At 35.5% G+C, this 27,384-nt stretch overlaps 1 protein-coding gene across 1 annotated transcript in view; it reads left to right on the plus strand.

Moving 5' to 3' along the window:
• Positions 1-27,384, plus strand: part of LOC150092290 (glycogen debranching enzyme) — a 461,626-nt gene that overhangs the window by 359,158 nt on the left and 75,084 nt on the right. Inside the window, exons 23-24 of the mRNA XM_090414998.1 lie at positions 3,140-3,275; positions 24,711-24,823. Of these exons, the coding sequence (XP_090271124.1) occupies positions 3,140-3,275; positions 24,711-24,823 (249 nt within the window). The remainder of the gene's footprint in view (positions 1-3,139; positions 3,276-24,710; positions 24,824-27,384) is intronic.

Here is a 27,384-nt window from a genome sequence, read left to right on the forward strand (position 1 = left end):
ATATATGAAAATATGACTTTTCCCAGTGATGTGCTTTTGTGCAGAAGGAGTCCCTTTCTCTGGTATATGAGGTTTTGCTCTCTTAAGGTTTCTTCTGGATCTAATTCCTGCTGAGGTGGGGGGGGGGGGGGATTTTGGAGGAGTTTTGCTTTGTGAGAGAGCAACTTGAGTCTCTGGGGATTGCCGTTTTCGGGCAGGGTCTCTATTGGGGTCAAGTCGGTGGGTGCTTTTCCCTGGAATATGAGTTGCTCCTGGCACTGAGTGGAACTAATGCTCAGTCACTCATAGAGAGTGGTCTGGGGGATCGCCTTATTTTTAAAGATGACTTTACTTATACAGTGAAAAACTAGTCTGGGTAGTGACCCTTCCCATAATGCATTGCATTATACATGTCTGTAAGGATATGTGCTTTGCATTATGGGATACTAAGGCAAGTAATGCGAAGTCTTTAGCTTCTATATACGAATTATCCAAGTCCTGAAAATACTTAGGTGCAGACTTTGTGTGCTTACACTTGGATAGAGGATTAAACCAAGTATATAATTTCTTGGCCTCTTTAATTTATACTCTCATGACAGTAACATAGTAGAATTAATGGAAAAGCTTCCAATAGGATCATCTTCCTTTTACTTGCCCCAACTAGTTTGTCTAAACATTTCACAATCACTACTCTCCACATTCCCTGGCCTATAATAGCATCCTATTAGATATACTATCCTATTGATCTCAACTTCACACCAAGCAGCTTCAAAATTTTCACACATACTACTATTTTCCACTTTGACTCTTCAAGGACACAATTCCACCATTAACAATACTTCCCCCTCCTCTCTTGATCTTTCTATCCTTTTGGAAAATTCTGTTTCTTACCATTTCAGGTCCTGATAGTATATCATCCTCAGCCAATTAAGTTTCGCGTATTCCAACTATCTTTGGGCATTCTGATTGAATCAATGCTACAAACGTATTTCTGATACTTCATACATACAAGCATAAAATTCTACACTCTTTACTCTCGCTCTCTGTTATAGTGCTCTTCGTTCTGACCATCTTCATTTCCCTGATCCTGACTCTGATTTTCATTTATATTCTTATGATTGCCACCATTTTGCACTGCATCACTTTGCTTTGCTATAATCACTTCCTCACCTTTGTGTTCATCCTTTTCCCATCCTTCTACAACCTCTTTCTGAACTCTTAGTGATACTAATTTTGTATGGACCCTGTGCACTCTTATTAAACATCAGTTGCTCCAAATGACCAACACCAATCCCATTGAAATGCATTCCATCAGCTTTGAACCATCTAACTTACTTTTGAATTCATTCCATACATTCACAAATTGAACACTCTCCGCCAGAAAAATTCAGCCATTTTATCATTCAGTGTCATTGCAACAAACTAATCACTTTCCCAATTACACTATTATTCTTCACTTCCTGCAGCAACTTCTTCAAATCCCTTTCCATATTCTTTGTCTCACTATTCAAGTCATTTGTGCCTGCCACTACCACTAATTCTGATGCCTATTCATTCCTTCCTTTTATGCAATGCATTTATAATAACATATATATACTAGGAGGGCTACGTTCCTCCACAGCGTCCAAACCCCCATGTTCCAGACTGGTAGGCCGGTTCCCCTTGAATTCTGATGACTCGATTTTGAAGACTGGAAAGGGGGGATTCTTCCCCCCGGCGCCTTCCCCCCAGTTCCAGACTGGTAGGCCGGTTCTCCTTGAATTTTGAAGACTCGAAAAGGGGGGTATACCCCCTGGCGCCTACAGCACCCAACCCCCCCTGAGTTCCGGACGGTAGGCAGGTTCTCGTTGAATTCTGATGGGTAACACTCAGGGTAGCCCCTGAGTTTAAAAATGTTTGAAAAAACATGACATAAAAAGGCTTATCATTTTATATATATATATAGGGTAGATATATATGCTATTATAATGATAATGCTCACAAAAAAGAATATGTAAAAAAAAATGTTTTGATGACCTTTTCTTTTTCAAGAAGGTTTAAATAATACATCTGTAAATTACACTTTAATAATAATAACACAAAAAAAAACTTGAAAATTTAACAGTAAAGCTTAAAGGAAGCTCAAAACACAAAATAGCACTCAAACAACACAATGTGAAAATCATAACAAAACATTTAGATGAGAAAATGTTAAATTGGTATGAAAATGATTTGAGACAAAAAAAGTATTCAGATTTGCAAATATTTACGCTACTTTTGCTTTCATCTGAAGCAAGATTCAGTAATATCATTTTTCCATTTTTGTGAGTACATCATAATGAGGTAAATGAGTCACCAAATCATAAAATTATAGCCAAGCACTAAACGTTTGCTTTCGATAATCTTCATATCTTCCAAAAACCCAAAACAGACATATGTATATACTCCTGGTGTGCAACCTCTTGATGCATCACCATAGAATATTTATGTGCATCTGCTTTTCACTATTGCTGCAACTGCATGATATATCTTCTTAATGACAGACATTAAGAAGATATATAATATAATAAGATGTGATGAAAAATTGAAGGATTTGTTATTTCTCTCCAAGAAATGGAAACAAAAATGGTTATTATAGATAACTATGCAAAAAAGCAGATCAAAACTTGGTGACCTTGATGAAATCAATTGCACATTCTATTTAGTATATTTTCTATGGTATGACATTTTGTGAGTTCAGTATTTTACTCCAAGTACATATTTGTAGTTAATGGATGGTATAAAATGTCACTCATTTGATCTGGGAAAGAAAGGAAAAAAAAAAAATTGCCTGCCATGGAAAATCACAGCCCAGCAAATTTAGTCATTTTTAATGCATTCCAAAAGAAAAATCATTATATTGTTAAGACTTATAGTAAGTGATATACCACTGTACACATTTTTTCACCACTTTACCTTAAAAGTATCTGCTTGCTTCCAAGGAGTTAGAGCTGACAAATGTTAAAATGCTTTGAAATTATGTTAATAATGTATTATTGGCTTTACTATTAGATCCCATTTACTGATAACAAAAACATGCTTTCATAATAATAATAAATAACAGCCTTTGTTAATCCAATAATCCAATTCAGCAGTCTCTTCCTGATTAATCCTTATATTTTCATGTAAATTTTTATTTCAGGATTTCATAACAGAATAGGAGTTGATTTAAAAACAGGATTTGTGTTTGGTGGTAATGAACACAATTGTGGTACTTGGATGGATAAAATGGGTAGTTCTGAAAAAGCAAAGAATAAAGGAAAACCAGCGACTCCAAGGTATACTTAATTTCTGCTAGTATTTAAAATTAGAAAATTATTCCTGCTTTAGATTATCATCATCAAATTCCTGCTATGTACCCTCGAGGGATGTACAGGATATGATAGTTATACATGAAAAATTTACATCATTACTAACTTCCTATCTACAATTTTCCTCCAAATCACTCTGTTACTTGTTAAGACTCCAACATTATCAGATCTTATATTTCTATCGTCTAAAGCACTTTGTACCATATCAATCCACCTATATCTTGGTCTTCCTCTCAAAACAAGTGTTCTCTGCCAACATGGCAGAGAACACTTGTTTTGCTAATCTTTCTTCACCCATTCTGTTTAAGTGACCATACCATCTGAGATTAGCTCTGATAACACATTCCTGGATGCTGACAATGTCAAGTTCTTTCCTAATATCCTCATTTTTAATATGATATTGCCATTGATGTCATCTGTTCGTGCCCCTAATCTTTTTCAAAACTCTCATATCTGCAGTCTCTAGTCTTTTATGAAGTGTTTTACTTCTGACCCAGCTCTCAGATCCATAAGTTAAAACTGGTTTGAACACTTTCTTGTACACTGCTAATTTAGTGTTCCGACTAATTTTTCTCTTATTCCATATGAATTTATTCAACTGACTTCCTACTATACCAGCTTTGTTAATTCTGTTGTCTATTTCCATATTTAATTTACCATCTTCACAAAAACTGTACCTAAGTAGCTCAAATGTTTTGCTTGTTCCACAGGTTCTCCATTATCTCTGAAAGAAAGTGCATTAGCCAAATACTTATTCAAGTATGCCTTTTTATATATTCAAATGAGATTTTCCATGAAAATTACTCTAGAAAAAAAAATTTAAATTATGAGTAACAAAGAACTACTTCAGAAATTCTTTCTCAGAAAGTTTCTTTTGTGTGTGTTGATGAATATGTGTAACAAATTGTATACAGTTGACTGTCAGTAGAGCAAACACCACTATAACAAAATTGTCTGTTGTATAAACTACTGAAAAGTCCTTACCAAAGCCCTATAGGTAGAATTCTAAGCTAAAAGCAATTCAATGCATCAAACTATTCCTGTGTTCTCTACTAGTGTGCTGTAGTGAGAGTCAATTGTAAGTGTAAAATTCTTATTTTTTTTTATCATTTTTTTTTTGTTGTAGTTACTTATTAGTTTCATTTAGTTTGTGACTGAAGTACAAGAGTCCAGATTGAATGCTACTAAAGACATTAATGGAGCAGCACTAACAGAAGAACTCCAAATCAAAAACAGATAGAAAGAATACTGTGAAGAACTGTGTACAACAGAGAAGATAATGAAAATTTGGAGGAACCCTTTCACAAGGAAAATTTTGATTTGGAACCTCTTCTACTTAGGCATGAGGTTGAAAGAGCAGTTAAACAGCTTAATAGCAATAAGGCCCCAGGTGGTGCAGATGTAATCCCAACAGAGTTAATTAAGGCTACACAGGGGATGGAGGGATAAGAGTGCTTCATAGATTGATTACAAGAATATGGGAGACAGGATCGTGGCCTAGGGACTGAAAGAAGTAATTTTCATACCATTAAATAAGAAGGGAGATATGAAAGATTGCAAGAAGTATAGAACTGTTAGTTTAATATCTCATGCAAGCTACATTTTATTAAAGATTATTCTAAATAGGGTTGAGGCAGAGATGCCTGAGAAACAAGCCGGTTTTAGGAAAGGTAATGGTACCATAGATCAGATCCTTAGCCTCAAACTGATCATAGAAAAGTATAAAGAATTTAGACTTTGTATGGTAATGTGTTTCATAGACTACTCTGAAGCTTTTGACTATGTTCAGCATGTGAAATTGTGGGAAGTAATGAAAGAATGGGTTTTCCTCCACACACTCTCAGGCTGTTAGTTACCTTGTACAGGGGAGCAAGAAGCTACAGTAAGAACAGGTATTAGATTAACAGATTGGCTTCAGGTTGGAAAGAGAGTTAGGCAAGGATGTCTACTTTCTCTTCACTTGTTTAGTATCTATGCTGAGGACATCGTGCATGTAGCATTGGATGAGCTCAAGACAGGAATTCGGATAGGTGGTAGATTGATCAGTAATCTTAGGTATGCTGATGATATAGTACACCTCTGTAATGACAAGGAAGAAGTAGGACAAATTCTTGATAAAGGTAACGAGATCAGTAAGAACAGAGAATTTCAGCTTAATCCTAGCATGACAAAGATTATGATTCTGAAAGGAAATACAGACAGGGAATGTCCTGAGAAACAAGTGTACCTTAAAAGAGAAAAAATTGAGGAAGGTAGCAGGTTAATGATTATTAATGTGATTATTACACATTAATAATGGATCTCAGGATCCATTATTAATGTGAAGAATTGCTGTTCAGAGAACGTTAGAAGAAGATTAGGAATGCCCACAGACTTTTGAAAGTTTGTTGAGAGACTTAAAATTAATTGTTAATTATTATTATTATTATGTGACACCCCCAAGGAGTCCAAAGACTCATCGAGGGAGGGTACTTACTCTACAGCTCTCCGTCTCCATCACTCAATCTACCAACTACTGCGAACCATATCGTCTACACACCAACACCATCTACTACCCACCACCACTAGTATTTTCACAGACAATCGCAAACATCCATGCCCATGACAGGATTCGAACCCGCAGCCTTTTAGCTGAAGAGCAGATATGCTAACCACTCGGCCAACCAGCCAGGCAGATTTGAGACTGACTAAAATTACAGATTTTAGTTAGAGTCTAAAATCTGGAAGGATGGATCTATCTCCATGGGAAGAAAGTTGAGGATTTTGGATACAACTGTTTTTTCCCAAAAGCGACTTATGGATGGGAGACTTAGAACCTAAAGAAGTTTGACAGGAAAAGGATAGCTGCTTTTGAGATGTGTTACAGAAGGTATACTGAAAGATGGATAAATGGATGGGTGCTAGAAAGGATCAGTAGAAATTTAAGACTCCTTAAGAATATTGACAGAAGTTGAAATACTTTGGACACACTGAAAGGATGGAAGGAGGACTTCTCAAAACAGTAATAGAAGGTCAAGTTCCTAAAAAACAGGAAAGAGTAGACTGTCAGTGAAATGGATGGATGGATGGTGTCTGGAGTGATAGATCTTAGAGAGTTGAAGCATGTAGAAAAGCATATAACAGGATCACATAGCAAGGACTGATTTGTCACATCACCGAGAATCTGAGCAATCATACAGCAGCCTCTGATGTTCAGTGAACAGATGATGATTAGTTGGTAATATTTCTTTTAAAATCTCTTTCTCTCTCACACTCCTCTCTTTCTGCAATTTAAAAATTTTAGCATTAGTAATCAGAATTAGATACCAAGAAGTACAGAGTAGTTATATCAGTGAACAAGCACAATCAAAAAAATACTGCATTAAAAGCATACAAGATACATTGAGAGCTATAGGAGCAAGTGCGTGTTCTATCATAATTGTACTAATGCCAATAGAATCAGATATGGGATTAAGAATAGGATTAAGAGTTTTTATTATTATTATTATTATCCCAAGACCTCATGGAGTCAAAAACTCATCTGGGAGTTTTGGATATTGGCAAAAAATGATTAGCATTAGTGAGACTTGGTTGAAAGAAAATGATATAGGGTTAGAATGTAAAGGTATTGTATTGTAAAAGGAAGATCAGTTATGATAACTTTAATGAATAAAGATGGTAGATAAGGAGATGAGAGAAGCAGGAAAAATTGTTGAATTATTGAGTGATGTTTTGCAAGTGTGTTTTATCCAGGTGGTTATATTACAGTGATGACAGAGAAAGATGTAAGAATAGAGATAGATGATAGAAATAGGATATTATAAAAGTAATATGATAATCTGCAACAGAACAGTAAGACTTTGTGCTTGTCTTAGTAATTTACTCACTTCTACAATAAAGTTGACAATTGAGTGGGATAAAGGAAGGAAATACCTACACTATGATACAAAATATATCATAGTGTAGCTATTCTCAAGGACTCTGCAAAGGCATTTCACTGGATATTGCATAAAACTGCTACATATGTTACATATACACTCTAACATGAAGCTTTTGAGATGGATCTTGTGGCAGTGAGTTTGAAGCCATCAGTTATGAGGTGGAATTTAACAAGGTTATTACATAGGGGGTGTTATAACAGACCTGGTGGATCAGTTGCTAGTGATGAAGAAATGCATCACCAAATAGAAAAAGATGAACGCAAAAAGAGTAATCATAATGGTTGACTTTAATTATTCAAATATTAATTGGGTGGTAGTAAAATCTCATGAGAAGAATGAAAATGAATTTATTGATCTGTTGCAAGACAACTTCCTCAAACAGAATGTGACAAAAAGAACTCGAGGTCAAAGAGTGTTAGATTTGATTACAGTGTCAGAAGGCATTTCAGTTAGATGTCACTATTCTGCCTCCAGTTGGTGACAGTGATCATGTGGTACTCACTTGAGAAGTGACTAAGTTTATGAATGTTCCATTCAGAAAATGTTACATGCTGAACTATAAAGCAGGAAATTATGACTAACTGAAGAGTATACTGAGTATAGTGGAATGGGATCAGTTGCTAGATGGGAAGAATATTGATAGTGCATTGGAAGTAATTAAAAAATACTTAAATGATGAAATATCAGCATGTGTCCTGAGAGTTCGAAGAATAAATAGGGTAGGAGTCAAATGGACATGTAATCTTATTAAGTAAGAGATTCATAAGAAAAAGATGATGTGGAAGGATTATGGTGTGCATAAGGATGATGTCTGTTATGAAAATTATAAGTGGCAAGCTGAAGACTCACAACTGTTGTGCGGAAAGCAAAGTCTGAGTATGAAAAGAAACAGACTCTGCAAGCTAAAGACAACCCACAAGAATTTGATTGATATGCTGCAAGTAAAAGAAAGAATAAGAAACAATAACTTCTGAATGCAGATGCAGAAGAGGTTGCGGAACTAATGAGTGCTCATTTTGTTAAAAGCTATCAACCTGGTGTATGCAACATTGAGCTCACTGTTAACTCTTAACTGGGTGAAAAATCTCTAGTGTATGAGGACAAGTATTAGCTGTTGCACAAACAGAATAATAATTCGGCAATAGGGACTGATGGGATATCAGCACAGGTGATAAAAGAGTGTCAGCAGAACTGGCTATTCCTTTGACCAGACTAAATAGAGACTGATGGGATATCAGTGCAGGTGATAAAAGAGTGTTCAGTGGAACTGGCTATTTCTTTGACCAGACTATATAATATGAGTCTCAGAACAGGGAAGATCCCACAGGAATGGAAAGAATGTATAGTAATTCCATTGCAGAAGAGTGGTGCTAAAACTGATGTATCCAACTATCAAGCAATTAGTATTTCAGGAGTGGTGGTGAAGATTTTGGAAAAATTGGTTAGGACTTGCATTCAGAAATGGGTTGACAACGAATCTCTACTTTGCAATGAACAGCATGGTTTGCTAAGGAAAGGTCATGTTTTAGCAACTTGCTCACACTCTGTAATAATGTTACCATTGAACTAGACAAGGGGAATGGATACACCATGATACTTTTGGTAGACTTGTATAAATTAGAGATTATTGGTTTTGATTATAAAATATTAGCCAGAATAAGAGGATGGCTGACTGACAGATATCAAAATTGGTATTCAGGGGATGAGTCTGTAAGATTTAAATTAAATAGTGGCGTACACGATGATCATTCCTTAGTTTACTGTTATTCAATCTGTACATTAATGATATTGGGAAGGATTTGAAGGGATCTTGGAGTATTAGTAGATAGGAAGTTGAAGTTCAGGGGCCATGTAGCAAAGATTGTGAATACAACTCAAAAGATAATTGCTATACTTAAACAAACTTTGACATGTAAAGATAAGGATGTCATTTAGCCTCTCTATAAGACCTTAACCCTGTGGAGGTCACATCTGATCTGACAGATACAAACGAATTGTTTTAATATAAATATTCTTACACATATCCAGTGTATAGCTTGGAGGTCATGACTAGCTGTGCATGCATATATTATGAGTGATATTCCGCACTGTTTATGCCACCAGTTTGTGGTTTAACATGTGTTATGTAAAGGGGTGTGAAATTTAATAGTAAATTGTATTTGAGAGATACCACTAACTCCGATGTCAGTATAGTATTGGTTTCGTTTTTTTTTGTTTTTTTTTTATTTACCATTGAAAATGGCTGGAAAAATATATCAATTAGATAATCCATCAGATGTTGAAGAGATTCAATGAATGTTACTCAAGTCCAATGATGAGAATGTTAGAGTCGAATGCAAAGATGAAAGTGATTTTGATGATGATGATTATGTGAAAGTTCGTTCAGAAGATTCGGATACCGAAGAAGATATTTCTAGTGAAGAAAGTAAAGATGAATTAGACACAAATGAAGAGTATTTTCTTGTAAAGGATAAAGAATCAAAATGGAGGAAAAATCCAATAAGAAGACAGCTGCAGAATATTTTGTGTAAGCTTCCGTTAGTTCAGCCAAATGCAGAAAATGCCAAGACAGAACTTGAAACTTGGAATTGCTTTATCGCAGATGATATTTTAGATCTAATCTTATTATATACAAATAAATACATCAATTCTATTTCAAACCAGTATTCAAGAGAAAGAGATGCTAAACGAATAGAAAACAGAATTGAAAGCATTTTTAAGCCTCTTATATCTAGCTGGTTTATATCACAACAGTCAGCTAAATTTGCAGAATTTATAGGCTACTGTTGTGTCGTCTTTTCTCGCTTTGAATCCGCCATCTTGTCGAAACGTTGTTCTTAATTAAATTAATTAATTGTTGGTTGATTACTAATCAAAATATAGAGAAATTTATATTTATACTGTGCCACCCTATATTCAGATTAGCCTATGCAAAGTAGTAGAATCAATCTTCAACTAATTTAGCAATCTCATTATTCATACAGGCCGAGTTTAAAAATTAACATTTAAGGCTTCCATAAGGTCTGATATCTTTATGAACGGTGCAATGAAAGAGAATCAGGCACACACACAAAATTGAAATCAAATAAACAAAACATTTAATGCAGGGTTATATGAAAAGTACATAAGCTTAACTCTGAAAACAAGATAATGCAAATAACTTAGTTCAACTAGTCATTAAATCTATAGTTTTCCTAATAATAAAAATTGTTCACACAGTTCAATATTACAGAATCTCTCAGTAAATATTCTTGCTGTTATCACTCAGTTAGCTAACACTAAATTCATTAATGGTGGCAGTTATTACTTCAAGGGGAAATACTTTCAAGCTTCTAACCTCGGCTAATCTCAGTAGAACACCACTGTTAATGTTAGGGTATATCAGACGGAGCTAACACTTATATCTTCACACTGAAATACAATAAAATAGGACTGTTCTTACCGGGTTAAATCCTTTGTACATCAGATTCACTGTAGGCATATTTTAAAACTGTATTTACTTATCACTCTGAAGCCACACTATTCAAAAGAGATCTTCTTTATGATAACTTCAGGAGGGGGGGAACACTTTAAAGTTTCTAACTACGGCTAATACAGGGGTGCTTAAGGGTCAAAGCTGTATAACTGAGAGGAGACCTCCACATAGCCTTTAAAGGAATGCGGAGAACCGACCAGGGCTTCTGAACTAATGTCCAATCCTCACCTTCTTGTGGTGCACCCTGTGGGGTATCTGCTTTGATACTGAACGAACGAGGATGGGCTGGCAATTTGGGATTTAGCCGACCAAATTGTATTCTTATTGGTTAAACCAAAATAAAAAAATGATGGTACAAAATGACAAAATTTCATGCCGGCTGGGGCGTCGCCCGGTTAAACAAGGCCCCCGTTGTTTTCGCCAGGGAACCAGGGCGAACAGCGAAAAGTCAACTACTGGAACAAATCTGAAAACAAACCCCAACTCAACATCACCAGAGTTAAAGATCGGTACTATCAACGTAAGAAGCCTGAATGGCAAAGAAATGGAGCTAGCTGAGGAATTAGATAAGTACCAGATCGACATAATAGGGGTGACTGAAACAAAAAAGACAAAAACTGGTGAGATCTTTCTGAGCAATAAATACAAAATGTTATATTCAGGCAATGACAATCAAGGAAAAGAAGGAGTAGCCATAGTATTCAACACAAAATACAAGGCTAATCTTCTTGAATGGCAGTCAGTCTCAAGTAGAGTAATGTGGGCAAATATGAGAATGGGGAACTGGACAATGAGACTTATTTGTGCCTATGGTCCCACAGAAAGTTCTAAGGTAGAAGTGGAGGAATTTTTTGAGGCTTTAGAAAAAGCAACTGACACAATGAAAAAGGAAAAGTTGGTCCTTGTTAGGGATCTAAATAGCAGAGTAGGAAATGATTGTGAGACATACAAAAATATTTTGGGAAAATTTGGAGAAAAGAGCAAAACTAATAATAATGGCAAATATCTGTTAAATTTCTGCTCAGGACATGGACTGGTTATTACTAACACCATGTTCCAACATAAAAATGTGCACAAATTCAAATGGAGAGAAGAGGCTAGGAATAAGAAAAGTCTCATTGACTGTGTTATTGTTGATAGTGATGTTTTCTCCCTGGTGCAGGACACCAGAGTGTACAGAGGATTTGAAATTGGAAGTGATCACTATTTAATCTTGAGCAGGATAAAATTGAATTTCATATTGAAAAGAATAACATGTAAGAAAGTTTTAAAGCGAATAAAAGTTGAGCAGCTCTCAGATATGAACTGTAGACTAAAATACACAAAGATTATTGAAGAAAAAACGAAAGAGTTCGAGAACAGCAACCAAACCTTGGAGATGCAGCGTCAAACTCTGAAGAAAACATTGATTGATTCTGCCAGAGAGTCATGTGGTGAGGTTGTCTGCAAGGATAAAAAAATGAGAACTCCCTGGTGGACACAGGAAGTTAAAGAGACAGTGAAAGAAAAGAAGAAAGCATATCAAAAGTTCCTGTCAAATAAGTCACCCTGTGCTCTTAGTGGTTTATACGTGTGTTTCTTCTAATTATGAACGCACCACAGGTTTCGTTATTTAAAAAAAAAAAAAAAATAGAGACAAATGCAAGAATGCTAAACACTGTGTAAAACTAGCTAAACAAAAGTCATGGGAGGACTTTGGCAAGAATATAGAAAATAAATATCAAGAAGGTGGTAAGATATTCTGGAGGTTGTTGAAAAAGCTTAAAAATGGAGGAAAGAGGGCTGTAAAAGGAGTTAGAGATGATAAAGTTGACATGAAAACAGGTGAAAAAGATATCCTTGAAGTATGGAGTAATTACTTTGAAAAACTGCTAAATGAAACAAGCAGTGATGACAGCACAGTGGTAAAAAACACTAACCAGACATGCAGGCAGGAATATATATCCATACTTGAAGTAGAAAAAGCCATCAAAGGCTTGAAATGTGGAAAGGCAGCAGGAGTAGATGATATTCGACCAGAAATGCTGAAGTATGGTGGTATAAGAGTCTTACAGTGGCTGCACTGCATAGTCCAGACAGCCTGGACAGAGGGACGAATTCCCGATGATTGGAGTAGAGCTCTCATAGTACCCATATATAAAAAGGGAAATAAAACTGAATGTGAGAATTACAGAGGTATTTCCCTACTGAGTGTTCCTGGCAAGATCTATGCAAGTATACTTGAGAAACGGTTGAGAAGAATTGTGGAAGAAAAGCTTGGTGAAGAACAAGCTGGATTCAGGCCAAACAGAGGCTGTCAGGATCAGATTTTCACTTTACGACAAATAGTCGAGAAAGCATGGGAATATAACAAAGATCTGTATTTAAGTTTTGTTGATTTGGAAAAGGCATATGACAATGTGCCAAGAGAGAAGCTATTCAATACGCTGCAGTTATATGGTGTCAATGGGGCATTATATCGAGCTATACTTAGTCTTTATTTGAGTTGTAAGTCAGCAGTTAGAATTGAAGGAAGTACAGGAAGATGGTTTAATGTTAAATCTGGTGTGAGACAAGGATGTACATTATCACCTCTGTTATGCATTATCTATATGGATCACATTATGAAGGAAAGTGGTATTAAACATGATATCAAAATTGGAGATGTTAATGTCAGCTCTTTGCTTTATGCAAATGATGTTATACTTCTAAATAAATCCGCTACAAGTCTGCAAGATTCTCTGACTAAATTGAATAACTGTTGTAAAAGATATGGTATGAAGGTCAGCAATAAAAAGACAAAGACGATGAAAATAGGCAGAATCATTGAAAATGTCAACTGTGTTGTGAATGTAGAACCTGTGGAACAAGTAAAACATTTCAACTACTTAGGCACGATTTTTACTGAAGATGGTAAATTAAATATGGAAATGAACAACAGAATCAATAAAGCTGGTATAATAGGAAGTCAATTGAATAAATTCATATGGAATAAGAGAGAAATTAGTCAGAACACTAAATTAGCTGTATACAAGACAGTGTTCAAGCCAGTTTTAACTTATGGATCTGAGAGCTGGGTCAGAAGTAACACATTTGACCAAAGACTAGAGGCCGCAGATATGAGAGTCCTGAGAAAGATTATAGGTGTGAATAGATGGCATCAACGGCAATATCATATTAAAAACGAGGATATTAGGAAAGAACTTGACATTGTCAGCATCCAGGAATGCGTTATCAGAGCTAATCTCAGGTGGTATGGTCACTTAAACAGAATGGGCGAGGAAAGATTAGCAAAGCAAGTGTTCTCTGCCAGGTTGGCAGCAAAACGACCCAGAGGAAGACCAAGATGTAGGTGGAGTGATACGGTACAAAGTGCCTTAGACTATAGAAATATAAGATCTGATAATGTTGGAGTCTTGACAAGTAACAGACTGATTTGGAGGAAAATTGTAGATAGGAAGTTAGTAATGATGTAGTTTTTTTCATGTAGTGCTATCATATCCTGTACACCCCTTGAGGGTACATGGCAGGAATTTGATGATGATGATGAACTACGGCTAATCTCAGTAAAACACCACAGTTAATGATAGGATATAACAGGAGGAGCCAATTCTTATATCTTCACTCTAAAATACAATAAAATAGGATTGTTCTTACCGGGTTAAATCCTTGCACATCTGTTCACTATAGACCCACTTTAAAACTATATTTACTTATCGCACTGAAGCAACACTATTCCAAAGAAATCTTCTCAATGATAACTGAATTATTATTCATCGTGCTTCACAAGTCGTGATGCACTTGTAATAAGGCAGAATACTAATTTCATATTTACTTTTATATAATAAATTCATCTTTGCACTATCCTTCTTTAAATGTGACTGGAATGCGTAGTAATTCTAGAACTCAGTAGAATTATTCTGGGATGCCTATTAATTTCCCGGTCCTTTATTAATCAAATTACAGCACTATAATTTCTATTACTGCAGCCCCTTACTTTACTCCGTGCTGCCATGAGTGCTCCCGCCTTCCCTCTTCTCTGCATTGTCATTAGTGGTTCTTCCCCCCCCCCCCCATATACTTTTGCTTTCCGCTTATATACCTCCACTCTTCTTCCCCGCCAAAATCGGTTCTCACACTTCAGCTCATATTAATTCTTTATCCCCTTGAATACCATAGCTCACGTTCTAAGCTCGCACTATCTAATTTTAACTCTGTGTACATGACAACAGCCAAAACAAAACATAAACAGAAGCATTACATAAAATTATACCTTTACATACAGTAATGAAAAATAAAAAAAATATTATAGTTACTTAAGATCACGCTTTCATTTAGTAATAAACAAAATTCAGGGCAATTATATGAGTAACACAGTTAAGCAAGAGACAAACAATAAACAATATTTACAAGTCTTGCTTATGATATGGAAGATTATGTTGGATTCTGAAAGAAATATCAGTAACTTTAATTTCTCTTCATTCAGAATCCAACACTACAGATGGTAGTGGGATTGAGCCTTTTAGACTTACTATGTCTTTACGGAGATTTAGATTTATTCACAATTGTATCAAGTTTGATGACAAACTTACCCACTTAGAATGCCTGAAAGTTGACATATTTGCAGCTGTGAGAGACGTTTTCTCACCATTTGTAGAAAATTGTAATTATGCTGCTCTATGGGACAGAATGTAACAATAGACAAAATGTTATCTGGGTTTAGATAATATATTACATCAAAGCCCAGTGAATATGGAATAAAAGTGTTTGCTATGGTCGATTCAAAAGTATTTTACACAGGAAATCTTGAAATACATGTAGGTAAGTAGCCTGAAGGACCTTACTTGATTGGTAATAAACCAGTAGATGTAATCAAGAGCCTTGCACTTCAGGAAATAATATTACAGCTGATAATTGGTTCACTGATATAAATCTTATCGCCGACTTGAAAAAGAAGCAACTTTCATATGTTGGTACTGTTCATAAGAATAAACCCAAACTACGACCTGAATTGGTGTCTCCTAAAAACAGGTCCAAAAAATTCAACATATTTGCTTTTGGTGCAGATTGCACACTTGTATCTCATATACCAAAAAAAGGGGAAAAAAAATGTAATTTTAGTTTCAAGTATGCGCTTTGATAACAGCTTGAATTTAGATTCCCAAAATCCTGACATAATAGAATATTACAATCAAACTAAGTCAGGAGTTTACACTGGACCAAATGATTGGTACAATTAATGTAGCCAGGAATACCAGAAGATGGCCTATGGGTTATATTCTACACCAGGGCTGTCCAAAGCACTGCATGCGGCCTGCCTGGGTTTTGATTTTCATGAGCGAAAAAATAAAATAACAATTTGAATCGAATGCATATTAGATGTTTTAATTCTATCACTAATTGATAATCTCGATGTTGGTAATTTTATTTGGTGTTTTATCTGCTGCTCACCAAATTACTAGATATGCATTGTGATGCAGCTCTCAGATAAATCTTTTTTTTTTTTTTTTTAATGTGGCCCTTGGATTACCTAAGGTTGCACAGCCCTGTTCTACACAATTTTGAATATTGCAGGAATAAATGCTCAGACTATTCATATGCTGAATAACAATGTGAAAATACGGCACAGAATATTTATTAGAAATCTTGTAACGGAGTTAGTGTCAGAACAAATAAAAAGGTGTTCAGAAATCCCTACAGGTGTGCATAAGCCTTTACACCTGAAACTTCATGAAACATACATATGGCTCTCTCAATAAACAGAAAAAGAAAAAGATGTTTTATGTACTATGCATCCAAAACGAGTCGCTTAACAAAATATTTTTGCAAGTAAAAAGTATTTAAAATGTATTTATGCTTTGAGCATAGCAATAATGTTTGCGATGACTGTTATGGCCATTTTATAAATCCGACTATTGAAGATTCTGATTAATTAATGTTAAATGCATTTGTTTAGTTTTATTTTCTTTCATTATCCATGTTTGCATTATTTTGTAACAAAAATTTTTATTCTTTATATTTCTTTACCCAATAATTTCTAGATTGTAACTGAAAATAAACCATCGTGTATTTGAAGTGTTTTTTTTTAAGTTTTATCACATTTCAACACATACTAGTAATAATATTCTCTTGGATACACGCAACCTAAGCTGCAGTTTTCTCAACCATGAACTGTCCAGGTCTGGTCTCCTGGTTTCTGTTGTGATTCTGATACAGTGGAGTGAGTGCAAAGGGGAGTGTTAAAAATGATATCAGGATTATGAAATACTGATTGTGAAGACAGATTGAGAATTTGTAGACTGCAGACACTAGCAAAAAGGAAAAAGAGGGGTGAAATGATTGAGACTTACAAACTTCTGAGTGAGTCATACAGGATTTCAGTTGATCAAATTTTTCATTTTATGGAGGGTGGGGAAAGGACAAAACAGCATCCTTGGAAGCTGAGAATGAATGCCTACTAAGAAAGGGATGATGAATCTATATTTTTCTCCCATAAAGTAGTGTATGATTGGAATGGATTGTCATTGGATGTTGTGTATGCAAGCAGTGTGAATGAATTCAAGAATATGTATTGAGCTAGCTGAGGAATTAGATAAGTACCAGATCGACATAATAGGGGTGACTGAAACAAAAAAGACCAAAACTGGTGAGATCTTTCTGAGCAATAAATACAAAATGTTATATTCAGGCAATGACAATCAAGGAAAAGAAGGAGTAGCCATAGTATTCAACACAAAATACGAGGCTAATCTTCTTGAATGGCAGTCAGTCTCAAGTAGAGTAATGTGGGCAAATATGAGAATGGGGAACTGGACAATGAGACTTATTTATGCCTATGGTCCCACAGAAGGTTCTACTAAGGTAGAAATGGAGGAATTTTTTGAGGCTTTAGAAAAAGCAACTGACACAATGAAAAAGGAAAAGTTGGTCCTTGTTGGGGATCTAAATAGTAGAGTAGGAAATGATTGTGAGACATACAAAAATATTTTGGGAAAATTTGGAGAAAAGAGCAAAGCTAATAATAATGGCAAATATCTGTTGGATTTCTGCTCAGGACATGGACTGGTTATTACTAACACCATATTCCAACATAAAAATGTGCACAAATTCACATGGAGAGAAGAGGCTAGGAATAAGAAAAGTCTCATTGACTATGTTATTGTTGATAGTGATGTTTTCTCCCTGGTGCAGGACACCAGAGTGTACAGAGGATTTGAAATTGGAAGTGATCACTATTTAGTCTTGAGCAGGATAAAATTGAATTTCATATTGAAAAGAATAACATGTAAGAAAGTTTTAAAGCGAATAAAAGTTGAGCAGCTCTCAGATGTGAACTGTAGACTAAAATACAGAAATATTATTGAAAAGAAAATGAAAGAGTTTGAGAACAGGAATCAAGCCTTGGAGATTCAGTGGCAAACTCTGAAGGAAACATTGATTGATTCTGCCAGAGAGGCATGTGGTGAGGTTGTGTGCAAGGATAAAAAAATGAGAACTCCCTGGTGGACACAGGAAGTTAAAGAGGCAGTGAAGGAAAAGAAGAAAGCATATCAAAAGTTCCTGGCAAATAAGTCAGCTTTTACTCTTACAGAATACAGAGACAAATGTAAGAAAGCTAAACAGTGTGTAAAACTAGCTAAACAAAAGTCATGGGAGGACTTTGGCAAGAATATAGAAAATAAATATCAAGAAGGTGGCAAAATATTCTGGAGGTTGTTGAAGAAGCTTAGGAATGGAGGAAAGAGTGCTGTAAAAGGAATTAGAGATGATAAAGGTGAAATGAAAACAGGAGAAAAAGATATCCTTGAAGTATGGAGTAATTACTTTGAAAAACTGCTAAATGAAACAAGTAGTGATGACAGCACAGTGATAAAAAACACTGACCAGGCATGCAGTCAGGAATACATATCCATACTTGAAGTAGAAAAAGCCATCAAAGGCTTGAAATGTGGAAAGGCAGCAGGAGTAGATGATATTCGACCAGAAAATCTGAAGTATGGTGGTATAAGAGTCTTACAGTGGCTGCACTGCATAGTTCAGAAAGCCTGGACAGAGGGACGAATTCCCGATGATTGGAGTAGAGCTCTCATAGTACCCATATATAAAAAGGGAAATAAAACTGAATGTGATAATTACAGAGGTATTTCCCTACTGAGTGTTCCTGGCAAGATCTATGCAAGTATACTTGAGAAACGGTTGAGAAGAATTGTGGAAGAAAAGCTTGGTGAAGAACAAGCTGGATTCAGGACAAATAGAGGCTGTCAGGATCAGATCTTCACTTTACGACAAATAGTCGAGAAAGCATGATAATATAACAAAGATCTGTATTTAAGTTTTGTCGATTTGGAAAAGGCATATGACAAGGTGCCAAGAGAGAAGCTATTCAATACGCTGCAGTTATATGGTGTCAATGGGGCATTATGTCAAGCAATACTTAGTCTTTATTTGAGTTGTGAGTCAGCAGTTAGAATTGAAGGAAGTACAGGAAGATGGTTTAATGTTAAATCTGGTGTGAGACAAGGATGTACATTATCCCCTCTGTTATTCATTATCTATATGGATCACATTATGAAGGAATGTGGTATTAAACCTGATATCAAAATTGGAGATGTTAATGTCAGCTCTTTGCTTTATGCGGATGATGTTATACTTCTAAATAAATCCGCTACAAGTCTGCAAGATTCTCTGACTAAATTGAATAGCTGTTGTAATAGATATGGTATGAAGGTCAGCAATAAAAAGACAAAGACAATGAAAATAGGCAGAATCATTGAAAATGTCAACTGTGTTGTGAATGGAGAACCGGTGGAACAAGTAAAACATTTCAGCTACTTAGGCACAATTTTTACTGAAGATGGTAAACTAAATATAGAAATAGACAACAGAATCAGCAAAGCTGGTATCGTGGGAAGTCAATTGAATAAATTCATATGGAATAAGAAAGAAATTAGTCGGAACACTAAATTAGCTGTATACAAGACTGTGCTCAAACCAATTTTAACTTATGGATCTGAGAGCTGGGTCAGAAGTAAAACACTTGACCAAAGACTAGAGACCGCAGATATGAGAGTCCTGAGAAAGATTAGAGGCGTGAACAGATGGCATCAATGGCAATATCATATTAAAAATGAGGATATTAGGAAAGAACTTGACATTGTCAGCATCCAGGAATGCGTTAGCAGAGCTAATCTCAGATGGTATGGTCACTTAAATAGAATGGGAGAGGAAAGATTAGCAAAACAAGTGTTCTCTGCCAGGTTGGCAGGAAAACGACCCAGAGGAAGACCAAGATATAGGTGGATTGATACGGTACAAAGTGCCTTAGACGATAGAAATATAAGATCTGATAATGTTGGAGTCTTGACAAGTAACAGACTGATTTGGAGGAAAATTGTAGATAGGAAGTTAGTGATGATGTAATTTTTTCATGTAGTACTGTCATATCCTGTACACCCCTTGAGGGTACATGGCAGGAATTTGATGATGATGATGATGTATTATAGCTGATGCGTGTAGTGTGTAGCCTCCCACGATAAGTACCTGACTTCCAGGAGGTCTCTCTTAATAATAATGACAATGATAATAAGAGGGTGGCTGATGGACAGATACCAAAAAATAGTATATGACAGAGTAGAATCCAACTGAAGGAAGATGAATATTGGTCTCATTTGGCTCTATACTTAGGTGATTGCTTTTTAATTTGTACATTAATGATAATAGTTGAATGACTTGGGGGAAATATTTAGTTTCCATATTATGCAAATCTTAGACGGACAGAGTTGATAAAGATGATGTAGAGATGTTTCAAGATTATTAAAATAGACTGACATTATTATTATTATTTATACAGATACTTCATGGAGTCAAAAGACTCCTCATGGGACACCCATACTATCTATTAACATTCATGCTGCACCTTAATGAAATAATTACAGCATAATGAGAAATAATTAAACAAGTTAAATTGATTTCAATATTTCATCTTAGTCAAAGAGACATCATTAGGAATACAATGTTAAAATTGTAATAACACACAAGAAACAATAAGTGAAAGAAATGAGGTAGGATAAATAAATACTCAAGTCCTATGAGGAGGTGCCCTCTATGGGTGCTATTGGCTTCCCTTAGGTGGGATGCCTAAGAATTAAAGTTTCCCAAATTTTGGGAAGTTTAATGTAATATATTTGTTCAAATTAGGCTGGTTTCTTTAGTCTACTGTGGATTCTCAAAAGAGTAAAGTTTGCATTTGCTGCAATGGATCACAATGGTTTTCTTCCATCTGATTCTGTGTAAGGTATCCAAGGAATGGCTGCTAGACTTGATTTACCATCGTTATGGTAGTGGATGTATTTTTTGTTCTTCTAGGCAGATCTCCCAGTCTGACCATAATATGATAACTTGCAAGAGCCAAGGAACCTTGTAAACACCTAGAATAGAGAGGGAGGAAACAGATCCTTAGGAAAGTGGAGAAGGGAAGCCACTTTCCTAAGGATCTGCTTTCAAACCTCAGCTTCAAATGAGGTTTGAAAACAGTGGAAGGATTATATTCCTTCAAAGTTCTGGTTATTTTTTCTGAAGTGCCCTGTGGTATCAGCATTATTATATAGTCTTTTTTCTAGTAGCAAGGCTTATACGTCATACATAACTGGTAATTAGCTTACGGAATTAACAACGCATATAAAGGATATTAATTAAAGGCAACTTTAATGAATAACTTCAATATTTCGGCAATGTCACATTGCCATCTTCAGGAACATAAAAATATGGTATATGCACGCAGGCACTAACAAAAGCAAATGAAGAAGAAGGCAAGAAACTAATATTGTTCCTAAAGTCCTAATGGTGCCCTCTGCCAGGCTAATTTGGTTGTCTTGGCCGTTGGGCTGAAGTTCTCATAATGTAACCCAAATTTGGGGTAGTTTCATGCACCCAAATTTGTTGAGGTTTGGAATGTTTTTTAGAGCTGCTGATGGTTTCTTGAATAATCTTTCGTACTTAAACTTGCTGCGGTGTATTATTTTAGTTTTCTTCCAACGAATTCTATGGTTGGTATCTAAGCCATGGTCTGCCAGCCAAGAGTGGCTGTACTGGTGAAACCGGATGTAATCTTTGTGTTCTGAAATCCTGATATTTGCTGTCCTGCCTGTTTGGCCTTTAGTTTTCTCTGTTTACAGAAAACCCACCCATACCGGCAGATACGTTCACCAGCAATCCCATCACCCACCCCCCTCACAACAATATGGGGTTATAAAAACACTATATAACAGGACAAAATTAATCTGCTCAGATGACGATGCCCTAACCACTGAACTAAACCACATCCTCAACACTTTCTTAGCCAATGGCCATAACCCCCAAAAAATCCAAAAAATACTAAAACCAGTAAACCACAACCCCTCTCCACAATAAAGATTACACAATTTATCACCATCCCCTACATCCAGGGCACCTCTGAGAAAATCACCAATATCCTCAAAAAATATGACCTGACTTCTTGTTATAGACCATATAAAAAGTGGCATCCTTAGTCCGCTCTACCAAAGACCAACTACTTCCCCTAGACCTACCTAGTCTATACCAGGTCCCTTGCAGCTGCAAATTGTCCTACTTTGGCCAAACAGGCAGGACAGCAAATATCAGGATTTCAGGACACAAAGACTACATCAGGTTTCACCAGTACAGCCACTCTGGGCTGGCAGACCATGGCTATGTGGAGGAATCAATGCCATCGACTATGGGAGGTAATGGCACATTTTCTTTATGCATTTTTGGGAGTCCATATATACGGGGGGGGGGGGGGGAGTTAAACAGTTTTAATTTGTTAGTGACTTCTGCAGAAAACATCACTATCAACAATAGCATAGTCAATGAGACTTTTCTTATTCCTAGCCTCTTCTCTCCATGTGAATTTGTGCATATTTTTATGTTGGAACATGGTGTTAGTAATAACCAGTCCATGTCCTGAGCAGAAATCCAACAGATATTTGCCATTATTATTAGCTTTGCTCTTTTCTCCAAAATTGATGTCAAAACCTTGCAGGATGATTTGGATAGATTGGCGGTCTAGGCTAAGGAGAATGGATGTCAATTTAATGTGACAAAATGTAAGGTTATGCATTTTGGGATGAAAAGATTAGCAGCAGTATACCACGTTGATGGAACTGTACTCCAGGAGATTGATGAAGCCAGGAACTTGGGAGTGTTGGTGGATAGGGAGATGAAGTTTAGGGGGCACATTGCAAAAGTGGCTAAATCAGCTCATCAAATCACTTGGTTGCTGAAGAATACTTTGACGAGCAGAGACAAGCAAGTTATTGTTCCTCTGTATTGAGCCTTGATAAGACCTCATCTCGACTACTGTGCCCAGATTTGATCACCTAGGTTTCTTCTTGTTGGGGAGGAGGTGGAAAGGATCCAGAGGCGAGTGACCAAGATGATAGCAGGTCTATGCAATGAACCTTATGAGAACAGGTTGAAGATTTGTGGGTTGCAGAAACTAGTTGATAGGCGGAAAAGAGGAGATATGATTGAGACATTCAAATTGCTGAAGGGTTTCTATAGGATTAATTCAGAAGATATTTTTGAGATCAGGACTGTTGGTGGGAGGACTAGGGGACATCTATGGAAGCTGGGCAAGAGTGTGGTTAGTAAGGGTGCTAGAGCTGGGTTCTTTACTTTTAGAGTGGTAAATGAGTGGAATAAGCTGCCAGAGTCTGTTGTGGGTGCTATGACAGTGAATGAGTTCAAGGCAAGGTATGATATGAGAATGTCGAATAGTTGTGTGGACATGATGTTTAGGGCCTCCCTCGATGAGTCTAAATACTCCTTGGAGCCCATAGTAGTAGTAATAATAATAATAACTTGTTGGTCTCTATCATACCACCCCCCCCTTCCTCCTATCCACTAGTTTCTGTAATTTGCATCTTCTCAATCTTTCCTCATATTTGACAATCCAGAGGTTAGAAACTACCTTAGTCAGTCACCTCTGGATCCCTTTCCAGCATCTCTTCATTCTTCTGAAAACCAGGTCACCAAATCTGGGCACAATAGTCTATGTGTGGCCTAATTAAAGCCTTATACAATGGAACAAGAATCTCCCTACTTCTACAGGTCAGTGTCTTCTGCATCCTTTCCAAAGGTCTTTGTGTTGTTTTCACAATTTTAGCAATATATCCCCTAAATTTCAGATCCTTATCCACTATCACCCTGTATTAGATAATACAGAAGGCCTGCTCCACCAAAATTTTATTAATGTGAATAAATTGTGAAATCAACGTGAATAAAATTTTATTCACATTGATTTTGTGAATGATTTTTACAAATAAAAAAACATACACAAACATCCATGCTGCAGTTTCCAACCCATAGCTTACAGGTTGGAGTGGAGATGCTGTTCACTTTTCTCAACAAGTTTTTAGTGGATGTTGCCAGCTGTGATTTAGTGTGTGTGTGTGTGTGTGTTAGGCTTTAAAAAACAACATGCTCAAAGTTTTCAAATTCTTTTTCCAAAAAAGATGAAAATGCTCTTGCAATCTCAACAAAAACTGTAAAGTACAAATTCTGTATTAATTTGTTAGCCAGGTTGGTTGAGTGGTTAGTATATCTAGTTTTGAACCAAGATGATGGGTTCAAACCTGCAATAGGCATGGATGTGGATAACTGTATTAAATGGAAAATGAACTTCATTGCCTAGTGTGACATCTTTTCTTTGATAAGCTGTCCTGCTTATCAAAAAGACTTGAAGCGGTTTGAAAATACTCCATGATTGGTCTCTAGAGCAGGATTTCTGGATAATGTAAAAAATAAAAACACAAATTTTTATCACAAATTGAGACATAGCCAAAATATGGTGGAATTATATCCTGTGGGAGAACTTGACTGAATTTTATATTTCATCTTCACTTTACATTCCTTTCAACTAGAATTTTATATTCAGTTTATTAATACTTTATATTTGATTTAGATATGGAGAAAAAGTTAAAATACATTCTAAAGGTGTTTGTTTGATTTGTTTAATTCTGTTTTCAGAGATGGTTCAGCTGTAGAACTTGTTGGCCTTTGCAAATCTGCACTTCGCTGGTTGAATCTTATGTACAAGAAAGGTTACTATCCTTATAACAGTGTAGAAAGAAAAGAAGGTGGTAAGCTCAGATTTGTTTCAGAGCAAAATATTCTTCTTATGAAAGTTATCTGACTTGTGTTGATAAATGCTATGCATGACATTACTAAGATTCTCATCTCTGAAACTGAACAGTTTAATATAAATGTATGTAAATACAATCATTATTTTAAAAATGTAACATCAATAGTTTTGCTCTTAGTGTTGGACAGTGTATACAATACACTGTTTTGAATGGAAAATAATGCTTTTATTGGAAAGTACATCCTCTCTACAAAATAAAGAAAATAGCTTCCAAAACATTTCCATTTATGTATTTTTCATAAATTACAAAAATTGAAGCAGTGAAACATGTAGCCAAAATGGTCATACCTTCTGAAATTCATTAACACTGCTGAACATTTTTTTATTATTATTATTATTTTCGTGACACCTCCAAGGAATCCGAAGACTCATTGCGGGAGGACACTTATTGTACAATTCTCTGTCTCCACCACTACACCGAACCTCTACCAATCATCTAAATCAGCACCATCACCACAGCTAGTATTTTTTTGTCTGTAAATTGCGTGTGTTCTGAAGGGCCGATTTGTCTGTATGCAGGATGAAAAACCCGAGTTTCTGGTAGAAAAAACCCTGCTACCTCCATATGAGATCAGCTAACTCACCTTCGAATGAAAAAGTTCATATAAAGATTCCTCCCTATATAAAGACACATTAAATATGAAGTATCATGCAAATGGAAATACATCCTGTTCTGCTAGAGCAGTGCATTGTTTATTGTCTCACTGGTATTTTATCTAACAAACTTTTTCCTTTATTATATCTTAAATATCAGATTGCATACATTACCTGTATTAGATTCATTATACCACATTTGTATTACTGTTTCCTGCATTTTTATTTTGCTCTCCTCTTCTCAAATGTCATCAACTCAACAGTATTAAAATCTGAAAAGATGGTTGAGGAAGATTACATCATCATCACCATCATCATACGTATCAAGGATTTAGGCCTAGCATGGCCTGTTCCGGCCTTAGAAGTCATCGTTTAAGAGGACGTCCTGGTTTTCTTTTTCCTAATGGCTTGTACGTTAAGGCTTGTTTTGGTAATCTTTCTGTTTTCATTCTTTGAACGTGTTCCATCCATTTATGTTTATATTTTTTAATTTTTTCTATTACTGGTTCTTGGTTTAATTCTTTCATAATTTCTTCATTTCTTTTGTGATCAAATGGGATATACTTTGCAGTTTTTCTCATAAACTTCATTTCTGCTGTTGTTAATCTTTATTTGTCTTTTTGTTTTATTGTCCAGATTTCACTTCCATACATTAAGACCGGTAAGGCTAATGTATTGTATACTTTTAGCCTGGTTTGTTTTTGAACTAGGTTTGGTTTAAATATAGAGTTAATTATACCTGTTATTTTTAAATATTTTGCAATTTTTACGTTTATATCTTTTTCATTTTCATATGTTAAATGAATAGTTAAATGAATTCACCTGTTCTAAGATCTTGTTATCTATTACTATTTTAGTTCTTGCTGGATCTTGTCCTTTAAAGGCCATAGTTTTTGATTTTTCCGATGATATTATCATACCATAATCTTTGGATATCTCATTTAGATTTAAAATAGCTTTCTGTAAGTTATCTTCAGAATTTGTAATTATTATTTGGTCGTCTGCAAAGAGGGGAGTGTTTAAGTTAACTGTAGGTGAAAGTTTAATTCCTTGATGTAAATATTTACTCCATTTTATTATTATTTCATTTAAGTAGATATTAAAAAGAGTTGCTGCGAGGGGACATCCCTATCGGACCCGTGGTTTATCTCTCTCGTATATGATAGCTCGTGATTTAATCTTATTTGTATTTGATTATTTTCATATATACTTGTGATAGCTTTTAGGATATTATTTGGTATTTGTCTTTCTTTTAATATGTTAAATAATATGTTTCTTTTAACTTTGTCAAATGCTTTTTCAAAGTCAATAAATGCAATATGTGTTTCTAAATTATATTCTCTTCTTTTCTCTATTATTAATTTTAGGCAGAAGGCTGGGTCTATACATGATCGTCCTTTTCTAAATCCATTCTGTACCTCTAGAATAAAGTTTTCGGAATATTTCATTAGTTTGTTATTTAAGATTCTGCTATATATTTTGTAACAGGAATTTAGTATACTGATACCTCTATTGTTTTTAGGGTCATCTCTATTACCTTTCTTAAAGATAGGAATCACAATTGCTTTTTTCCATTCTATTGGGGAGATACCAGTTGAGTAAATTTTATTTAAAAATAATAAGAGTCTTTCTTTGAATCTCGTTCCTGCGTATTTATATAGTTCTGAACCTAGCTTATCTTCTCCAGGTGATTTTCCATTTCTTGTTTCTTTCAGGCTGATTTCTAATTCTTCTTCAGTTATTTCCTTTTCATTTTTATTAATTGTTTGCCAGTTGTCTTTTTTAAAATATTTGTCTGTCCACAGTTCTGTGTAGTAATTTAGAAATTCTTCTAATTTCAATTCAGTGTTTAATTTTATGTTTTCTTTGGTATCTGCATTTAGGTGTTTCAAAATCTTATATACA

This window comes from Typopeltis vanoorti, chromosome 26 (genome assembly GCF_054136105.1).
Source record: "Typopeltis vanoorti isolate ZY-2024b chromosome 26, IOZ_Tvanoo_1.0, whole genome shotgun sequence".
Classification (NCBI taxonomy): Eukaryota; Metazoa; Arthropoda; class Arachnida; order Uropygi; family Thelyphonidae; genus Typopeltis; species Typopeltis vanoorti.